The sequence below is a fragment of the Hyaena hyaena genome, unplaced genomic scaffold (assembly GCF_003009895.1).
Source record: "Hyaena hyaena isolate Hyena2069 unplaced genomic scaffold, ASM300989v1 scaffold_523, whole genome shotgun sequence".
Classification (NCBI taxonomy): Eukaryota; Metazoa; Chordata; class Mammalia; order Carnivora; family Hyaenidae; genus Hyaena; species Hyaena hyaena.
In genome coordinates, this window is record NW_024081150.1 from 1,338,426 (window position 1) to 1,358,373 (window position 19,948).

General features: G+C 37.3%; 1 protein-coding gene across 1 annotated transcript in view; it reads right to left on the reverse strand.

Annotated features, from left to right (window-relative positions):
- Positions 1–19,948, reverse strand: part of DCC (DCC netrin 1 receptor) — a gene marked incomplete at its 5' end in the record, with an annotated part of 141,654 nt that overhangs the window by 91,306 nt on the left and 30,400 nt on the right. The window contains one exon of the mRNA XM_039255249.1: positions 6,814–6,879. Within this exon, the coding sequence (XP_039111180.1) occupies positions 6,814–6,879 (66 nt within the window). The remainder of the gene's footprint in view (positions 1–6,813; positions 6,880–19,948) is intronic.

Consider the following 19,948-nt stretch of genomic DNA (forward strand, 5'->3'; position numbering starts at 1 on the left):
AATGGGGAAAAACTGAGAGCTTTCCCCCTGAGATCAGGAACACGACAGGGGTGTCCACTCTCACCACTGTTGTTTAATATAGTGCTGGAAGTCCTAGCATCAGCCATCAGACAAGAAAAGGAAATAAAACGCATCAGAATTGGCAAAGAAGTCAAACTTTCACTTTTTCCAGACGACATGATACTCTACATGGAAAACCCAACAGACTCCACCAGGAGCCTACTAGAACTGATTCATGAATTCAGCCAAGTTGCAGGGTACAAAATCATCGTACAGAAATTGGTTGCATTTTTATACACCAACAATGAAGCAACAGAAAGAGAAATCAAGAAACTGATCCCATTCACAATTGCACAAAAAACCATAAAATATCTAGGAATAAACCTAATCAAGGATATAAGAGATCTGTATGGTGAAAACTATAGAAAACTTATGAAGGAAATTGAAGAAGACACAAAAAATGGAAAAACATTCCATGCTCATGGATTGGAAGAATAAATATTGTTAAAATCATTACTACCGAAAGCAATCTACACGTTCAATGCAATCCCAACCAACACTGCACCAGCATACTTCTCAAAACTAGAACAAACTATCCTAAAATTTGTATGGAACCACAAAAGACCCCGAATAGTCAAAGTAATATTGAAGAAGAAAACCAAAATGGGAGGCATCACTATCCCAGACTTTAGCCTCTACTACAAAGCTGTCATCATCAAGACAGTATAGTATTGGCACAAAAACAGACACATAGACCAGTGGAATAGAATAGAGAACTCAGAATTGGACCCAAAAATGTATGGCCAACTAATCTTTGACAAAGCAGGAAAGAGTATTCAATGGAAAAAGACAGCCTCTTTAACAGATGGTGCTGGGAGAACTGGACAGCGACATGCAGAAGAATGAAACAAGATCATTTTCTCACACCATACACAAAAATAAACTCAAAATGGATAAAGGACCTGAATGTGAGAAAGGAACCATCAAAATCCTAGAGGAGAAAGCAGAAAACAACCTCCTTGACCTCAAGCACAGCAATTTCTTACTTGACACATCCCCAAAGGCAAGGGAATCAAGAGCAAAAATGAACTATTGGGACCTCATCAAGATAAAAAGCTTCTGCACAGCAAANAACAAACATTGAAATCCAAGAGACACATAGGACTCCCCTCAGACGTAACTTGAATCGATCTTCTGAGTGACATATAGTGAAACTGGCAAAATATAAGGACAAAGAGAGAATTCTGAAAGCAGCTAGGGATAAAAGGGAAACCTATCAGAGTGGTTACAAACCTATCTACTGAGACTTGGCAGGCCAGAAAGGAATGGCAGGAGATCTTCAATGTGATGAACAGAAAAAATGTGCCGCCAAGAATCCTCTATCCAGCAAGCCTGTCATTTAGAATAGAAGGAGAGATAAAAGTCTTTCCAAATAAACAAAAATCGAAAGAATTCGTCACCACTAAACCAGTACTACAAGAAATCCTGAGGGGGACTCTCTGAGGGAAGTGTTGCAAGGAACGCAAGGTATCAGAGTGACCACCACAAGCATGAATCCTACAAAGGACACAATGACTCTAAACTCATATTTTTCAATAATAACACTGGAGGTAAATGGGCTAAATGCCCCAATCAAAAGACATAGGGTAGCAGAATGGATTAAAAAAAACCCAAAATCCATCTATTTGCTGTCTACAAGAAACTCACTTTAGACCTGAGGTCCACTTCAGATTGAAAGTAATGGATGGAGAAATATATACCATGCTACTGGAAGTCAAAAGAAAGCTGGAGTAGCTATACTTACATCAGACAAACTGGACGTCAAAGTTAAGGCAGTAACAAGGGATGAAGAAGAGCATTATATAATAATTACAAGTTCTATCCATCAGGAAGAGCTAACAATTATAAATGTCTATGCACCGAATATGGAAGCACCTAAATACATAAAGCAATTAATCACAAACAGGAACAATTTTACGGATAAGATTGTGCTAATAGCAGGGGACTTTAATACTCCACTTACAGCAATGGATAGATCAACTAGACAGAAATACACTAAAGTAACAATGGACTTGAATGACACATTGGACTAGGTGGAATTGACAAATATATTTAGAACTCTACATCCTGAAGCCATGGAATTCACTTTCTTCTCAAGTGCGCATGGCACCTTCTCCAAGATAGATCACATACTGGGACATAAAGCAGCGCTCAATAAATATAAAAGACTTGAGATTATACCATGCACACTTTCAGATCACAATGCTATGAAATTTGAAATCAACCACAGGAAAAAGTCTGGAAAACCTCCAAAAACATGGAGATTAAAGAACACCTTACTAAAGAAAGAATGGGCCAATCAGGCAATTTGAGAAGAAATTAAAAATATTTGGAAACAAATGAAAATGAAAATACAACAATTCAAACTCTATGGGATGTGGCAAAGACAGTCTTAGAGGAAAGTTCATTGCACTCCAGAGCTATTTCAAGAAATTAGAAAAAGCGCAAGTGCAAAATCTAACAGCTCACCTAAAGGAACTAGAGGGAGAGCAACAAGAGCACCCCAAGCCCAGTAGAAGAAGAGAAATAATAAAAATCAGGGCAGAAATAAACAATATAGAAACCGAAAAACACAGTTGAACAGATCAATGAAACCAAGAGTTGGTTTTTTGAAAAAATAAACAAAATTGACAAACCTCTAGCCAGGCTTCTCAAAAAGAAGAGAAAGCACTCAAATAGACAAAATCATTAATGAACATGGACTTATTACAACCAACCCCTCAGAAATACAAGAAATTATCAGGGAATACTATGAAAAATTATATGTTAACAAACTGGACAACTTAGAAGAAATGGACAAATTCTTAAACACACACTCACTACCAAAATTCACATGGGAAGAGATAGAAAATCTGAACAGACCCATAACTAGTGAAGAAATTGAATCTGTTATCAAAAATCTCCCAACAAATAAAAGCCCTGGACCAGATGGTTTCCCTGGGGAATTCTGCCAGACATTTAAAACAGAATTAATACCCATTCTTCTCAAGCTATTCCAAAAAATAGAAATCGAAGGAAAACTTCTGGACTAATTTTATGAAGCCAGCATCACTTTGATTCCCGAGCCAGACAGAGAACCGGCAAAAAAGGAGACCTACAGGCCAATACCCTTGATGAATATGGATGCAAACATCCTCAACAAGATACTTGTAAATCTAATGCAACAGCACATAAAAAGAATTATCCACCAAGATCAAGTGGGATTCATTCCTGGGTACCAGGACTGGTTCAGTATTCACAAATCAATCAGTGTGATACATCACATCAACAAAAGAAAAGATAAAAACCCATATTATCCTGTCTATAGATGCAGAAAACACATTTGACAAAATACAGCATCCCTTCTTAAAAAGGCCCTCGAGAAAATCAGGATAGAAGGAACTTACTTATCATCATAAAAGCCATCTATGAGAAGCCCTCAGCTAACATCATCCTCAATGGGGAAAAACTGAGAGCTTTCCCCCTGAGATCAGGAACACGACAGGGGTGTCCACTCTCACCACTGTTGTTTAATATAGTGCTGGAAGTCCTAGCATCAGCCATCAGACAAGAAAAGGAAATAAAACGCATCAGAATTGGCAAAGAAGTCAAACTTTCACTTTTTCCAGACGACATGATACTCTACATGGAAAACCCAACAGACTCCACCAGGAGCCTACTAGAACTGATTCATGAATTCAGCCAAGTTGCAGGGTACAAAATCATCGTACAGAAATTGGTTGCATTTTTATACACCAACAATGAAGCAACAGAAAGAGAAATCAAGAAACTGATCCCATTCACAATTGCACAAAAAACCATAAAATATCTAGGAATAAACCTAATCAAGGATATAAGAGATCTGTATGGTGAAAACTATAGAAAACTTATGAAGGAAATTGAAGAAGACACAAAAAATGGAAAAACATTCCATGCTCATGGATTGGAAGAATAAATATTGTTAAAATCATTACTACCGAAAGCAATCTACACGTTCAATGCAATCCCAACCAACACTGCACCAGCATACTTCTCAAAACTAGAACAAACTATCCTAAAATTTGTATGGAACCACAAAAGACCCCGAATAGTCAAAGTAATATTGAAGAAGAAAACCAAAATGGGAGGCATCACTATCCCAGACTTTAGCCTCTACTACAAAGCTGTCATCATCAAGACAGTATAGTATTGGCACAAAAACAGACACATAGACCAGTGGAATAGAATAGAGAACTCAGAATTGGACCCAAAAATGTATGGCCAACTAATCTTTGACAAAGCAGGAAAGAGTATTCAATGGAAAAAGACAGCCTCTTTAACAGATGGTGCTGGGAGAACTGGACAGCGACATGCAGAAGAATGAAACAAGATCATTTTCTCACACCATACACAAAAATAAACTCAAAATGGATAAAGGACCTGAATGTGAGAAAGGAACCATCAAAATCCTAGAGGAGAAAGCAGAAAACAACCTCCTTGACCTCAAGCACAGCAATTTCTTACTTGACACATCCCCAAAGGCAAGGGAATCAAGAGCAAAAATGAACTATTGGGACCTCATCAAGATAAAAAGCTTCTGCACAGCAAACAATTCATAAAACGAATTGGTAATTGATGGAATAGGAAAAGATAGTTGCAAACAACATATCAGATAAAGGGCTAGTATCCAAAACCTATAAGGAACTCACCAAACTCCACACCTGAACAACTAATAATCCAGTGAAGAAATGGGCAGAAGATATGAACAGACACTTCTCCAAAGAGGACATCCAGATGGCCAACAGACACATGAAACGATGCTCAGCATCCCTCCTCATCAGGGAAATACAAATCAAAACCACACTGAGATGCCACCTCACGCCAGTCAGAGTGGCTAAAATGAGCAAATCAGAGAACTCTAGATGCTGGCGAGGATGTGGAGAAACGGGCACCCTCCTACACTGCTGGTGGGAATGTAAACTGGTGCAGCCCCTCTGGAAAACTGTGGAGGTTCCTCAGAAAATTAACAATAGAACTCCCCTATGACCTAGCAATAGCACTGCTAGGAATTTCCCTAAGGGATACAGGAGTGCTGAAGCATAGGGGCACATGAACCCCAATGTTCACAGCAGCACTCTCAACAGTAACCAAAACATGGAAAGAGCCTAAGTGTCCATCAACGGACGAAGGATCAAGAAGATGTGGTTTATCTATACCATGGAATACTACATGGCAATGAGAAAGAATGAAATCTGGCCATGTGTAGCAACATGGATGGACCTTGAGGGTGTTATGCTGAGCAAAATAAGTTAGGCAGAAAGGGACGGATACCACGTGTTTGCATGTATAAGAGGATTAGGAGGAACTTATCGGAGCTCCATGGGGGAGGAGAAGGTGAAAAATATTTGGGAGAGGGAGGGAGGCAAACCATGAGAGACTCTTGAAGGCTGACAACAAAATGAGGGCTAACGGTGGGGAGAAGATTAGAGTTATAACGGGCATAGAGGGCACTTGTTGGGATGCACACTGGGTGTTATATGGAAACCAACTTGACAATAAACTATTAAAAAATAAACAAAAAACCAATAATTAAAGATGAATGCAAGGTGCAACAAGGTACATATCATATGATACCATTTTTATAAAGTGATAAACATGTAGAATAATTTTATAATGTTTAGGGGTATGTATCTATACAGTAAAAACCATATTTGGGAGAGTGGTTCCATCAATGAGGAATGGAGGAAATGGTAGAGAAGCATGTGATAAGGCAGAGCATATAAAAGATTTCAATTATATGTTGAATATTTTATATCTTAACCTTGCTGATGAGTACACAAGTTTTCATATTTGTATTTTGAATATGTGAACTATATTCTTAGCAAAGAAAACCAAACAACAGAAACTAAACACATTTTTAAAAACCTATGAAAGGAACTTATAATATATACATCAGTCCCTTAGAAGTTTGTCTAATATTAATCCATTCCCCCAAAGTTTCTATTTCAGCAAAACTGAGGACAAGATCCTAGAAGACAACTCCAACACCAACACCAACAGCTTCTTCTGTGTAGTTCTAGATACTTTTTCTGTCTGGCCAAACCTCAAATATGTGAATGGTCCATTAGGATGAGCAAAAATAAATGTTTAATTTTTAGAGTGTGAAGAAAAATTAGCAGTAAGTTGCTAGAAGATTCTGAAGAGTAAATTCTCCAAAGAGAAAGTCCTAGTGACTTCAGTTTAGGAAACTGAGTGGGTTTCAGTTCAATCTTCCTTAGAGATCATCTTTTTCTAATAATATTAAGTTTTTGAAGACATTTTATTACTTTATTTTTTTAATGTGAGAGGGAGAGAGAATGGGAGAGGACAGGAGAGATGGGGACAGAGGATCTAAAGCAGGCTCTGTGCTGACAGCAGCAAGCCTGATGTGGGGCTCAAACTCATGTTTCGTGAGATCATAATCTCAGGCAAAGTCAGACACTCAACCGACTGAGCCACCCAGGTACTCCTGGAAATATTTGAAATACATATAACACTTTAAAATCTAGATATTATATTATTAATAGCCCTGAATGCTTTATAAAGTTTTCCATGTTTGAATTTTTCAATTGACTGTTTTGTGAATTCAACTCTCACTGACATTATCTCCTGGTAGAATGGATACTTCTATTGTCCCCACTAAAACCCTATGGGATTCATAACACTTTCAGTAAGTAAAAAAATTGCCTCAGCCGCTCTAGAATTAAACAGTTAATTAATATAACTAATCCAATAGAATCTAATTGATAGTCTTACCATTGAGAGTGCTTCTGTCAATCAAATTAGTATCAACTGGCCAATAACCTCCATCTCCATGACGACCTATTTATTGGGAAAACACAAGCATGTTAGTGGATAGACAGCATGAAAACATAATGAAACAGACAAAAATGAATATTTTAAAACACCCAAACAATTGAACAAGGTATTTTGGCTACTTCAAAGAAAGTCTGACACTATTAATACCATTATACTTTGTGAGAAAATGTTATTTTCTATGGGTCAGAAAAATCTGTCATGAAAATAGACTCTTTATTACAAGCTAAATTCAATTATTCTCTGAAAAGTTGTTCCCCCTTTTCTTTCTTTTTTTCTTCCAATCTTCTTGTAAAAGTGTCTCCAGAAGGTATAGCAGTGGTTTGAGTCTCAATGTAACATCTCAGAACAGAAAGGGTGCTTGCTGGTCATGGCTCCTAGAGAGGCAGACCCCACCTCTTTCATGGTTCAAGAGGTCCATCCATCTGACTTGACTTTGTGGCAAATTATCATTGTTACTCTGCAAGGGGACTGAGTGTTTTGTCTTATAACTGGGTTTTGAGTAGTCCTTGTGGTTTGTGCAAGACAGGTGTCTGGGAACGAGATACTAGAAAGAGGGTAAAGAATGGGGTGATGACACAACACATATTCCTATTCTGATTTTTTCTTAGAAACACAGCAAGGTAGAAAGAAGGCTTCTTTAACATCACATTATTGCAAACACTGCTTTCCAGTAGGGGTGCAACAGTTGTAAAAGCAGTAGTGAAGAGAATTGAAATAATCAGAATTGTGCTATCATCTGAATTTCATGAATGATATTTCACCACAGGTAATACCTTTGTCTATTGGTACATTTGTAGGACTGTAATTAGTTTTTATAGGTTTTGAATTCTCGAATGTCTATTAGGTAGACAATTTATAGGAAGACATTCGGGAGTTAAATTGATATGTGAGCACATAGGAGAATACAGCTAATATTCCATTTATTCACTTCAGAGAGTTATTTCTGAAAGCAGTTATAATCAGTGGGTGATTTAGAGGAAGCCAACTGAGGTAGTTGGCTACAATAACATAGGATGTTTTCTCACATTGCTTAGAGTTTATTTCTCTTCTTTCAAGTCCTGCTCTTGTGACATTCTTTGGCATCCTAGACAATCATCTTGCTAAAGCTTTCCCAAGATCCCATCATTTTATTTGCAAAACATTTGTGAGCAAACAACCCAAATCTTGTTAACAGACTATACATTCAGAATTTTAAAAATTTTTTTCATATCAAGTTGGAACTGAAGTTAGGATGTCAAGCTTCCAACAAACAATGCATAAATTAATCCAATCACATCATATTCTGTTTTCAGCATAAGTTGGTAAATATAAAATCTGCTGACCAGTGACTGTGTTCTCCTGTAAGAGTAGGCAGGAGAGAAGCAAATGAAATAAGCAGCCATTGAACATTTTGGTTGGCTGACTAAAATGTTCACAAGCCTTTCCCCAAACACCTTGCTTGTGTGAATGACACATTTGGGGTTTCAATAAGTAGAGGATAAACTTTGCCCATGGGACATTGTAAGATCAATGTTGGAAGAAATGAAGTGAGACGGAAGTTCTGTATGAATATTAAGATAGCTTTTCTCACATCTGAAAGCAACTAGATTGCAAAGCAATCAGCCAAAAGAGATGCTAACAGTCCCATCACTTAGGCCAGTAAAGCAATAAATGATTCCTGGTGGGAGTAATCCTGTACTGGCTGGAAATTAGGTAAATAGTCTGTGGAGGATTTTCTTTTTCCTTTAGCATCCTGACAAATGTCTTTTTAATGAAGTTTCTCAGCCTCCCAGCTAGTTTGTGGGAAGATGCAAAAACAAGCCCACAAGCACATCCATATATTACTCAGACACAAAGCTCTATGGGTATAGCACTTCTTGGATTTAGTGAAGCTATTGATTACATTGTGAATTTCAATAGGTAGGAGAAAATCAGATGTCCTAATGGTTAGGCTCCATGTCAGTTAAAGGAATTCTGGACCTGCTTTCGAAATAAGAGAGGGCAGCTTAAAACTTGAGCATTCTATCCACACAATCTAGTATATTGACATTGCTTAACTTTTTGTTGGTTATAATTAGATTGATACCAGAAAAGAAAATTAAGTAACTCTTAACAAACCCAACAGAAAGTACTTTAAAGGAACTTGATATCATCAACAAGCAAGATTGGATTTATGGTAATTTAGAGTCTTGGAACCGCTTCACTAAGGAAACACAAAATGCATTTCTGGGATACTGGTAAGTCCGGGGATTTCTTCATCTAAAGATGTGAGAATTGGGGCGCCTGGGTGGCTCAGTCAGTTAAGTGTTCGACTTCAGCTCAGGTCATGATCTCACAGTTTGTGGGTTCGAGCCCGGTGTCAGGCTCGGTGCTGACAGCTAGGTCAGAGCCTGGAGCCTGTTTCAGATTCTGTATCTCCCTCTCTCTCTCTGACCCTCCCCTGCTCACACTGTCTCTCTCTCTTTCAGAAATTAAAAAAAAAGTATACAACTTAAAAAAATATAAAGACATGAAAATCAAATTTTAGCTTTGTGTGTGGGTATGTTTCTACATTCTAAAATATGTCTTTCAACTTCCAGAAAGCTTTCCTTTATGGATAAATAATAATCTAAAACAAAATATTCTCCCACTGCTTTAAGGCAAGAACCACAAAGTTGTCAAATGAGAGGACACTGAAGACCAAAGAGGACTCTGAGTGCTATTGCTTGCACGTCAAAGCATTTTTAAGGGCTCTTTGATGTGGATCAAATATTAAATGTGTTTATTAACTTTGCTAATATAATAGGAACTGATCTAGGGAAACAGAACAGATGAACGGGATTCTGCAAGATGGAAAGTCAGTTGACGCAAAAGTATAAATTACTGTCTGATCCCAGAGGTCTTAGTTTTATTAACAGAGCATAAAACTGGTAACAGTTTGCTCAGAATTTATTAGAGGCCTACTAAATGTAAGACACAGTCCTAGATCCTTGAGGATATGGTAATATAAAAATATGTATTAGGTAAGGATCTGGCCATGACAGATCAAGTTGGTTCACTGTATTCAGATCCTAGATAGTATCTAAAAACTAACGGCAGGTGGTTTTTAATTTTTACTGGATTTAAAGATTTAAGAATAAATTACCCCATCTTTTACTATAAAATGGTACTAGGTTTAATTAATAATGTTTTTTTTATTTGTTTAATATTATTAAAAGAACTATATGCAAATGAAAATAATGTGTTATTTTTAGTCTTATGTGTTCTGTAGTTATATTTATCATAAAAGTCCTGAATATTTTTTCATACTGCACTAAATCGCTAACATTTCTCAAAATTAAAAATTTCAAATAAGTAAATAAATACATGAAATTTAAATATAACATTTGTAGAAATAATGTTAATAAATTTCAACATATATTAGCTTTTTGTATTCAAATGAAGGAAATATTAAATTCTACAGAATCTAAAGAATTCTTGTGTGACTCTGTACCCATATTTTCTTTGTAATAGAAATGAGGGGGAGAAAAGGAATTGAGATGCTGAGCAGTAGTGAATTTATATACCATTTAACCAAGTAGGCATTTTATCCAGATAATTGCATCCAAAAATTACTTCTTCAAAATTTTTGATAATTATAACAAATGTTCTATTTTTCCTTAGGTTTTGAAACCAAGAAATGGTGCTTTCAGAAAGAACAATAAAACAAAAGAAATGAGCTCATGGTTAACTTTAAAGAGAGGAAGTGTATGACTATTTTAGAATTATTCAAAATTATTTATATATTTTAAAATTTATTTTATTTAGGTAGCTATTAGATAGGTCCATGCCAGAAATTTCTTATTCCTCCCTTTGATTTGCATTTTCACAATATGATGAGCTATAAAGTCATTTAAAGATTAAACTTTTATATATTTTAATGTTTATTTATTTTTGACAGAGACAGAGAAAGAGAGAGAGTGTGTATGTAAGCAGGGGAGAGGCAGAGAGAGAGGGAGACCCAGACTCTGAAGCAGTCCCCAGGTTCTGAGCTGTTAGTACAGAGCTAGATGCATGGCTCAAACTTATGAACCACAAGATCATGACCTGAGCCGAAGTCAAATGCTCAGCTGATTGAGCCACCCAGGCACCCCAAGAGTAAACTTCTATATTTTATTTAAAGGATATTTCTCTCTCTCTCTTTCTTTCTCACTCTCTCTCTTTTGCAAGAAACATATGTTTCCTTGCATGAAAGTTAAAGTCTTCATTATTTTCTTGTCGTTTGCTCTCTGGATTGAGGGGGAAAGTGTGTAGAGGCAATATGACTTCCTGTAGGAAGTGTGCTTATGGTTACACATCTTGGTGCTTACTAAAGTGACATATAGACTGTGTTCTCAATGCCTGATGAGTGACTAATGTAACTTAGAATGCTCAGTGATGTATTATTAATGTGAAAAAGTTAACTTATTATTATACAAGTTATTTTCTATGTTCTTGTTCTTACATAGCACTTAAAATATTACTTTTATATTTTTATTGTAGTGTCTGTGTGTGTGTGTGTGTGTGTGCATGCAAGCAAGATGAAACATTAATGTTCTCACATTAAGTCCCTACTTTTAGCAGACATGGATAGATGGAAGATATTTCCCATGATAAAATATTTTTCTCAGCCCCTACCAAAGATTAATTCAATTAGGATTTTTAGAGTCTGTTTTTTTCAGAGTAGATGTTTACAAGTTTTGGGAGGAGTTAATGGAAAATTAATCTGCAGAGGACATAGGGAAAACTGGATGTGGTGGTTCTGATCTATTCTTTAATCTATCTTCCCTGAGTGAGGATAACAGAGGGTCCTCCAGAATGGTACCCACACAATCAATCTGAAGAAAAACATATGACCCATAATCTAAATCGAATGAACAGATTGGTCATTTAACAAAAGCTTATTACACAACCTCCCGAAGATGCAGAGCACTCAGGTATCTTCTTGATCTTAGAATTGGCTTTCTGAAAATAATTCTGGTGATAATGATGGAAATTGAATTGATTTTGTGTCTTGTATACCAGAGGATAAAGGATATCTATTAATGACACCTGAATACAGTGCTACAGTCCAAAACACAGATCATATGGAAATCTATTTTGAAGCAGATGATTTTTTAGAGGCTGGAAAAATGTCTAAGAGATCAATTTATCATGCAGTTGATAATACTACTGACTTTGAACAAAGGCATCAGGGTATCTAAAAACCAGGAAGCGAAATCATAACTCATGCCTAGGATATTTCAAAAATATATTAATGGAAAATAATTAATCAACACACTGTTTGCAAGTAATCATGAAAGACAGCTTATTGATTGAATTGTTACTATTTCAAATGTAACAGAAGCTAATAATGCCTGCCACATATTGAGACTTGCTCCTCAACAAATCCTTCTTGCCTTCCTTCCTTCCAAACATCTCCTTATATTTATCAGCTGTAGCAAGTCTGAGAGCAGTAATTTGTGGCAATGGGCATGTATTTGATGATCTATTCTGAGTCAGACACAGCACAAGAGAACCAAATATGCAATTGTCCATCTTTTCCTTGACTAGGAGAAGCACTTTTTTTTTGAGTTCCAATTTCTGATCTTATGCAATAAAATATGAACAGAGTAGACTACAACGAAATGCAAAATCATTTTAAAATAATCATTAGAAATGAATCTAAAATCTAAGATTAAGTTTCACATACAAATGTTATGAATTGGGTGACCATATAGTAATGAAAATCAGGACACTTTAAGAAAGAAAGAGGGTGCTATTATCAATTTTTCCCAGATCTGGGTATTAATCAGGACACTCCTGGACAAAATAGGAATTATAGTCATCATAGACATGAACAACTTAAATAAATGAACCCCTAATTTCTGGCTCTTGGTTGACATCTCTGTTTGATTTTGGGTCCTGACTTCCTGAGGCATATGTATAGTCCTTTTGCAGTTTGGTGAAGAGTTGCCTGACAGATGTTCTAAGGAAGAAAAAAATAATTACAAACATTCCATTCTTTTTCTTTTGCAAGCACAAGAGTAAAGCAGCCCTATGCTAGACTAACTGGTATCTGGATTTATGAACATGATGATACGTCAGCCAATGAGAAGAAAAAAATATATACATATATATTAATAATATGGTGATTATGGGATTTTCTCCTCTCACCAGAATAGCCTTGTATGCATTCTTGCCTATACTATATCGTCATTAATGGCCAGTATATGGGTCTAAGACATCACTTTTAGATGCAGCCTTGTCTTTATTAAAATCTAAAAAATCTTCTGTTTCTCTAAATATGGGCAGTCTTCTGGATGAATAGATCTTCCCAAGAGCTAGTTCATTTGCCAGACTAAAACATGGAGAATGAGGAAGATTTTTTTGTGGATTATAAAGGAGGAGCTGTTAAAAGCTACTGAATGATCATGAAAGTCTCTCCTACCTAGATGATCCACAAACTTAGCCCAAAGGCAGTGTGAGATATGTTTGTGTCTGAGTGAAAGTTACCAAGCAGCAAGAGAAGAAGTAACAAAAGAGCATAGAAACTCTTTCTTCTGCAACTGACAGTATGTTGGCAAATTGCAACTACAGTATAAAAACACTAGAACATAAGTATCACACTGGCTGCAATGCAAGTATATATAAATGATGACATTGTTGGGGCACAACAGTTTTTCATTCATGTATCAGCCCATGTTCCACCCATCTGGTCAACAAATGTATTGAATGGACCCACTACTGTAAGTATTAGGTATATAAAATGACTACTGCAAAGGCTCATAAGTTAGCGATGGGAAAAATGTTAAGGGTCTATTACAAACTTCCATGTATATTCAAAAGTTTTAAGAGTATTATTAGTAGGTACCACAATGGGAAAATAGGATGACTGACTATGCCTAGTAAAATGATGGAAATCTTTTCAGGGTGACATCTGTGTTGAGAATTTTTAAAAGATGAGTAGATCAGGTAAAATAGAGTGAGGTGGGTAAGCTTAGAAAGACAGGCAGACATGAAATAATTAAACTCTCTATATGTTCTTCCAACAACTCTAGAATTTCTCTTGCAGAAGACAAAGGTCCATTACAGATATTTTATTACATATATTTTATGCAGAAAAGTGACTTAATTAAATATGTATTTTAGACAGAGTATTGTGGCTGAGGTTGAAGAACAAATGATAAGAGACTGTTGTAATAAGTAGCATGAGAATAATGTTAATTATGAATCCACGAGGCAGACATTATCAGCTCTATTTTATAGGTGAGTAAACCGTGGTTCAGAAAGACTAACTAATATACTCATTTTAAGAAGCTGAATAGGTTTGACTCTGATGATGATTATTTTACCATTAGCAGGTGAGTTAATAAAAAAAGGATAGGGGAGTGAGTTGGACAGAAATTAGAGCATCTCTCAGAGTAGATCCTGGTGTGTGAGTGTGAAAGTTTAGATGTGGGAGTGTGACTTGAGGTGGTAGCGCCATTTTCAATAGGACATACAGAACATCACAGACTTTGGAAGACAAAGGAAATAGTTCAGTTTGTAACCATGTTGAGCATTGGGACTAGTAAAGGTGACAGTTCAGAAAAGGCATAGCAGAAATGGACAAATAAAGCTAAGAAAATGCTTCAAAGGTGAGGGATACTTAGGCTCTATTCCTATTCCGATTCCATGTCTTCCTTTCCTCCTCTGTCCCATGCTCTCACACCCCTCTCCCCAAGCAAGAAATAATTGGCATCAGCAGGCAAAAGTGAGTGGGGTTTGCAGGGTTCTGGATCTAAGCAAGCATGTGATCTTCAGTGGGCAGTGGATACGGCAGATACTTGGTGTGTTGAAAAGTAAGAAAGCCAGAGAACTACTGTGTGAGAGTGGAGAGAAGGAGCAAAAACTCTTTCTCTCTCCTCCCCCATTGTGCACTATTCTGCATAGTGGTTCCCTTACTGTCCCCTGAATGTGGCTTGCAACCCTCATTCTTTGAACAGCTTCTTGGCATCCTGATTTTCCCATTCTAGGATTTGTCTACAAAAAGGTTCAAGTAATCCTTCCCTCTGCAGTCATTTGTGTCACATCAAGTTCTACTTATTAAAAGTCCAGTCGGGTGTAAGGAGTCTTTTCTGCTACTATAGACAGTGATTTCCCATTTGAAACCCTGTTATATGATATACATACAAGATGGTACCACTTTTTTTAATGTTTATTTTTGGGGAGGGGGGGTTCAGAGAGAGACACATAAAGAATCTGAAGCAGTCTCCAGGCTCTGAGTTGTCAGCACAGAGCCAGTTGCTGGGCTTGAACTCACAAACCATGAGATCGTGACTTGAGCTGAAGTCAGATGCTTGACAGACTGAGCATCCACATACCTCTTGATTTCACATTTATATTTTTCATGCTTGGCTGGGAGTATTTACATACTGTTCCTAACCATATTGCATGCTTCTCGAAAACCGACCCATGAAATTGTACTTCTTTCTTATGGTTCACCACATCCAGCACAGTGCTAGGTACATAGTTACCAGCAAGCTGTCAAAAGTGAGTCCAGTCCCTTTCATACTGCAAGTTTGAAAATTCAAAAACTCTTCAACACCCATTAGTTTTTATTTTTCTCCTTTCTATACTCAGAATTACAAGCAGCAGGGGAAATGCAAGAAAAATAAATTTTCTGCTAACAAGAAATGACAGGAAGGATAGAGGTCAATACAAGGACATAGGAGGTCAGAATCATCTATAAATGTAACCACCATTTCCTGAATCAGAGAGAATGTGTTGCTTTCCCGTTTAGCTTTAACTTAACAGATGAATATTGAAGATACTTTTGTCTTATTGGAAAAATATTTTCACATTGTTTGCATCTTCCCCAAGATCAGTAACATACATTAAGTATCCACAGCCTTGAGCATTATTTGGGTCTCCAAACTATACTTTTTATTAGATAGTAAAGTCTTTCTTTCCATATTATTCTGTGACCATTTCTCTGAAGATGTGTGTCATAAGTCAGTTCAACACTTATTGGGCAACTCTAACATGATAGATTCTCAATTAGAGACTGGGAGGTGGGGATGACAGTGTCAATCAGACCAGTCTTCTGCCATCAAGGAGTTTACAACCTGGCCCAGAGGATGGGAATACAAATAGCAAACTATAAGAAATGAAGAGCAGGGCAAGGGATAGGTTTGGGTGTTATGGACATACAGAAGAACCAAAGCCTAGAAAGGTGAGAATACCTTCTTGGAAAAAAAGCAGAATTGAAATGGGAGTCTTAAAAGATGAGGACCTGACTTGGTAGAGAAAGAAGAAAGTTCTGCTAAAGCTAAGAGGATGGTACCAGTTAGAACATGGAGTTGGAAAAAAGCACCTTTCCCAGAGTGATTTGTGCATTTTTGCTAATAGGCTATGGTGGATGTGGAGGGATATACTAGCCTTGAAGCTAGAAAAAGGTGGTTGGTGTTAGGTAGTCAGGGTATGAATGTGAAATAACTGACTTTATTCCATAAGCATCAGTGAACCATCTGAGTTATGGAAAGAGAATTGAGGAGGCAGAGTCCAGGACTAACAGAAGTGGGCAGAAAATAAAGCCAGGAACCTGGTATTTGGCTAATGTCTACAGCAAAGAAGGATATTCAATAGTGGAGTGAGTCTTACAAGAAGAACTTGTTTAAGAAATCGTTTTGAGGGCTTGTTAACGAAAATGTCTATCTTTTGGGTCTGAGAAACTTAGAATTATGCCATGAATCATATCAATTCTTAAGAGTCCTGAGTATGTGTTTTTTTTTTGGAGTTACCTATTGAAACATAAAAGCTCTTGAGAGGTTGATTTAGGCAGCTACTTGACTGCTTGCTGGGAACATGAGAAGCACCTCAACACTTTATCAAAAGCACACTACTCATTTCTCACCCCTACTTTTCACCATGATCATAATTTCTAGAATTGAAAAATGTGGACCTGAGAAAAGCACAGGTGAGAATAGTTCTTTCAAGGGAATGTAGCAAGCAACTGAATAATAAAATAGTTGAAACTGCACACAACAATAGAGTAAAAAGAGGTTTTAATTTTCAATTAAACAGCTCCCATCAAAAAGCTAAAGGTTTCAATTTTTTTAAACAGCACCCTGGCTGCTGTAATCCAAACCCTGCAAAGTCTGGATTACATTAACTAAATTCCAAGCTTGACTAGACTGCCTTGAAAACCCTATTTCCTTGGAATTGGAAACAATTAACGTTCTGTTTAATTCATGAGATTAAATCCACTGAGGTGTAAAATGGCAGGTGTGGTGTTAAGTACTTGCCTGAATACCCTACTGAGGAAAAGACAAAGAACTTTCAACTAGGTGAACGTATGGCGATGCCATTTAGGCTTCACCCTCTGGATAACAAAGTGAGAACCAATTAACTCACTGCATTTCCAGAAATTATACAGTGGTTAAGAGCAGAGACTCTAGATTTATTTAACCTGGATATATATCTCAACCTAACCACTTACCTGCTGTGAGTATTTTATGGCAAGTTTTAGCATCTCTGTGTCTCATTTTCTACATCTGGAAGGATGTTACGAGGATCATATATGACAGCACATGGACGGTGCACAGATACCTACTGGTATCAATCATTCTTCTAAATATGAATTTCACTACACTGTGAAAAGATGCTATACCTGAGTATTTTATACCAATACTAATCTTAAAGTCCAATCATCTGAAATCTTGAAAGAAAACAAAAGATAATTTGGGCTAAAGTCATCATTTCACAGGTGAGGATGCTGAGACATGACAGTCACATGCCCAAAGTCACACAGGAGGTCATAGTGGCAAGATGGTACTAGAAACTGAGGTGTCTGATCCCATTCCAGACTCTTGGAGCACACACAGTGCTGATGGGAAGGCCGGAGCTTTATTAGCCATTACCACGATTCAGAGGAGAATAACTCTCCCTCCTGGTGGAAGGGCAGTTCTCAGCAGGCCACCTGCATCTGGATCTATAAACTGGCTGTGGAGTTTCCACCTCCTTTGTAGACCTGGTGTTTGAGATCATCCCTCTGCAGGCAATGGAGAGTGAAAAGACACTGGAGAGTGCTCAAAGCAAGCATTTTCTTCCCGATTCACCTCAACCATGACACAGATCATTTCATAAAAATTCCCACCCTCTTTAAGGTACTGTGACATGGCCCTAGCACCTACTCAAAGTGCGCCAATGAGCAGATGTGGAAACACACATGACCTTGTAAACATTTGTAGTCATGATGCTAAGGGTTACCACTTTTTACACATAGACACCTCAAAGTGGAGAACAATATTTGGGGGTTAAACAGAATGTGAGGATGTAAAAACAGCCCTTTAAGATTAGAGGTCTGATCTGATAATCACTTCTGAGAATTGGTCGTAATTTATAGTTACAGCTATCCTCCATTGCAACCCCAAGCAGAGGCTTTTATAAGTTTACCATGAGAAGCTCTAAATGGTTTAAGCTCTTTATAGAAAATCAAAGAGCCAAATTTTCCATACACAGAGCAACAGCCTACAGTGGAGAGGCTATACTCTGGGAGACAGAGAGAAATGTGTTGGGGTCCAATACTGCCCACAACTGCCTTCTGTCTCTTCCTCTGAAAAACTGGGGAGATAATTAGTGGGAGTGAAAGAACAGCTTTCTTTTTGAAAGTGGATGCTGTGAAGTGCATTGTGCCCCCCACCCCAGCCCCCCAGATTCATATGCTGAATTCCTAACATTCAGTGTGAACCTCTTTCAAAGCAACTAAGGCTAAATGAGGTCACAAGGGTAGGGTGTTGTTGTTCTGATGGGAAGAGATAGGAGAGAGCTGGCCCTTCCCCTGCCCTGTGAGGACATGGTAAGCAGACACCTGTCTGAGAACTGGGAAGAGAGCTCCCACCAGAAATCAACCTGCTGGACCTTGATCTGGGACTTCCAGCCTCCAGAAGTGCGTGGAACAGTTGTTTAATCCACCCAGTGTGTGGCATTTGGTTTTAGCAGCCTGAGTTGACTAAGACAGTTGAATTAGCACCATCCCTGTGTTTCCTGAGATAAAGGACTATCAGGATCACATAGTTAGTGCTGTGACATCCCACTAACAAGATGACCCCAGACTGAAAGCTGCTTTGTGTTTTGTTCTTTGGTCTATTCACAGAGATGGGGAAAGGGAAGCTGATACTGGCAAGATATCCATACACAAACTTTAGATACAGCAACCTTATGGACATATGTTGGACACAGGGTATAGGGTTGTGTATGTATACAAATGTGGGATGAACATACTCTGTGGTTAAGAACAGGATTTGAATAATGGCCTTGCTTCTTACTAGCTGTGTGTCTATGGGTGAGCACTTAAACTCTCTGAGCTTCAGTTTCTTCATTGCCATGGTGGGAATAATAGTTGTATCTCACCATACTGCAGAGAAGAATTAAATGGGAATTCTCAGAACAGTGATTGGTGATAGAGCTAAACGAGAATTCATTTTACCATCACACACGTACACACACACACACACACACACACACACACACACACACACACACACACATTCACAGGGTTCTTATCAAAATATGAAATATAAAAAAGGAAAAAATAAATCACAGCTTTTATATGCCCTCTGCACTCACTTCACAGAGCCCATACAATTTCCCAATCCTACCTGACCTTCCTAAAAATTAAACTCTGTGGTTAATCTGTAAAATCTCATGATTATCTTCAAACTTATTGGCCACTTGTGCCTGGAAGAGACTAGAGAAAAAAATTAGGATATGTAATAAGAGATAAGGGGCTGCAAAAATGGGGAATTACAGAGTAGGCTGAGATTAGAGGGATAAGAAAATGCTAGATATAATCATTTTATAACTACATGAAGAGAAAAAAAGAGTTCCATGTAAATTGTCTATCATTTTCAAACTACTACTGCTATTACTCAGAAGAAAATATTTTCCTCAAATCACAACTGATTCAAGTAAATAACTGAATTTTTGTTCTCATGTTTATGCACTGCAAGGCATACATTATATTCCAAGAAAAAGTAATTTTGACAAAAGTCTGCAAAGATAATTCATTAAATTAAATCAAAACTTTTCTTATTCTCATTTGATCCCATGCTTTTCTATATAGGATTCATGT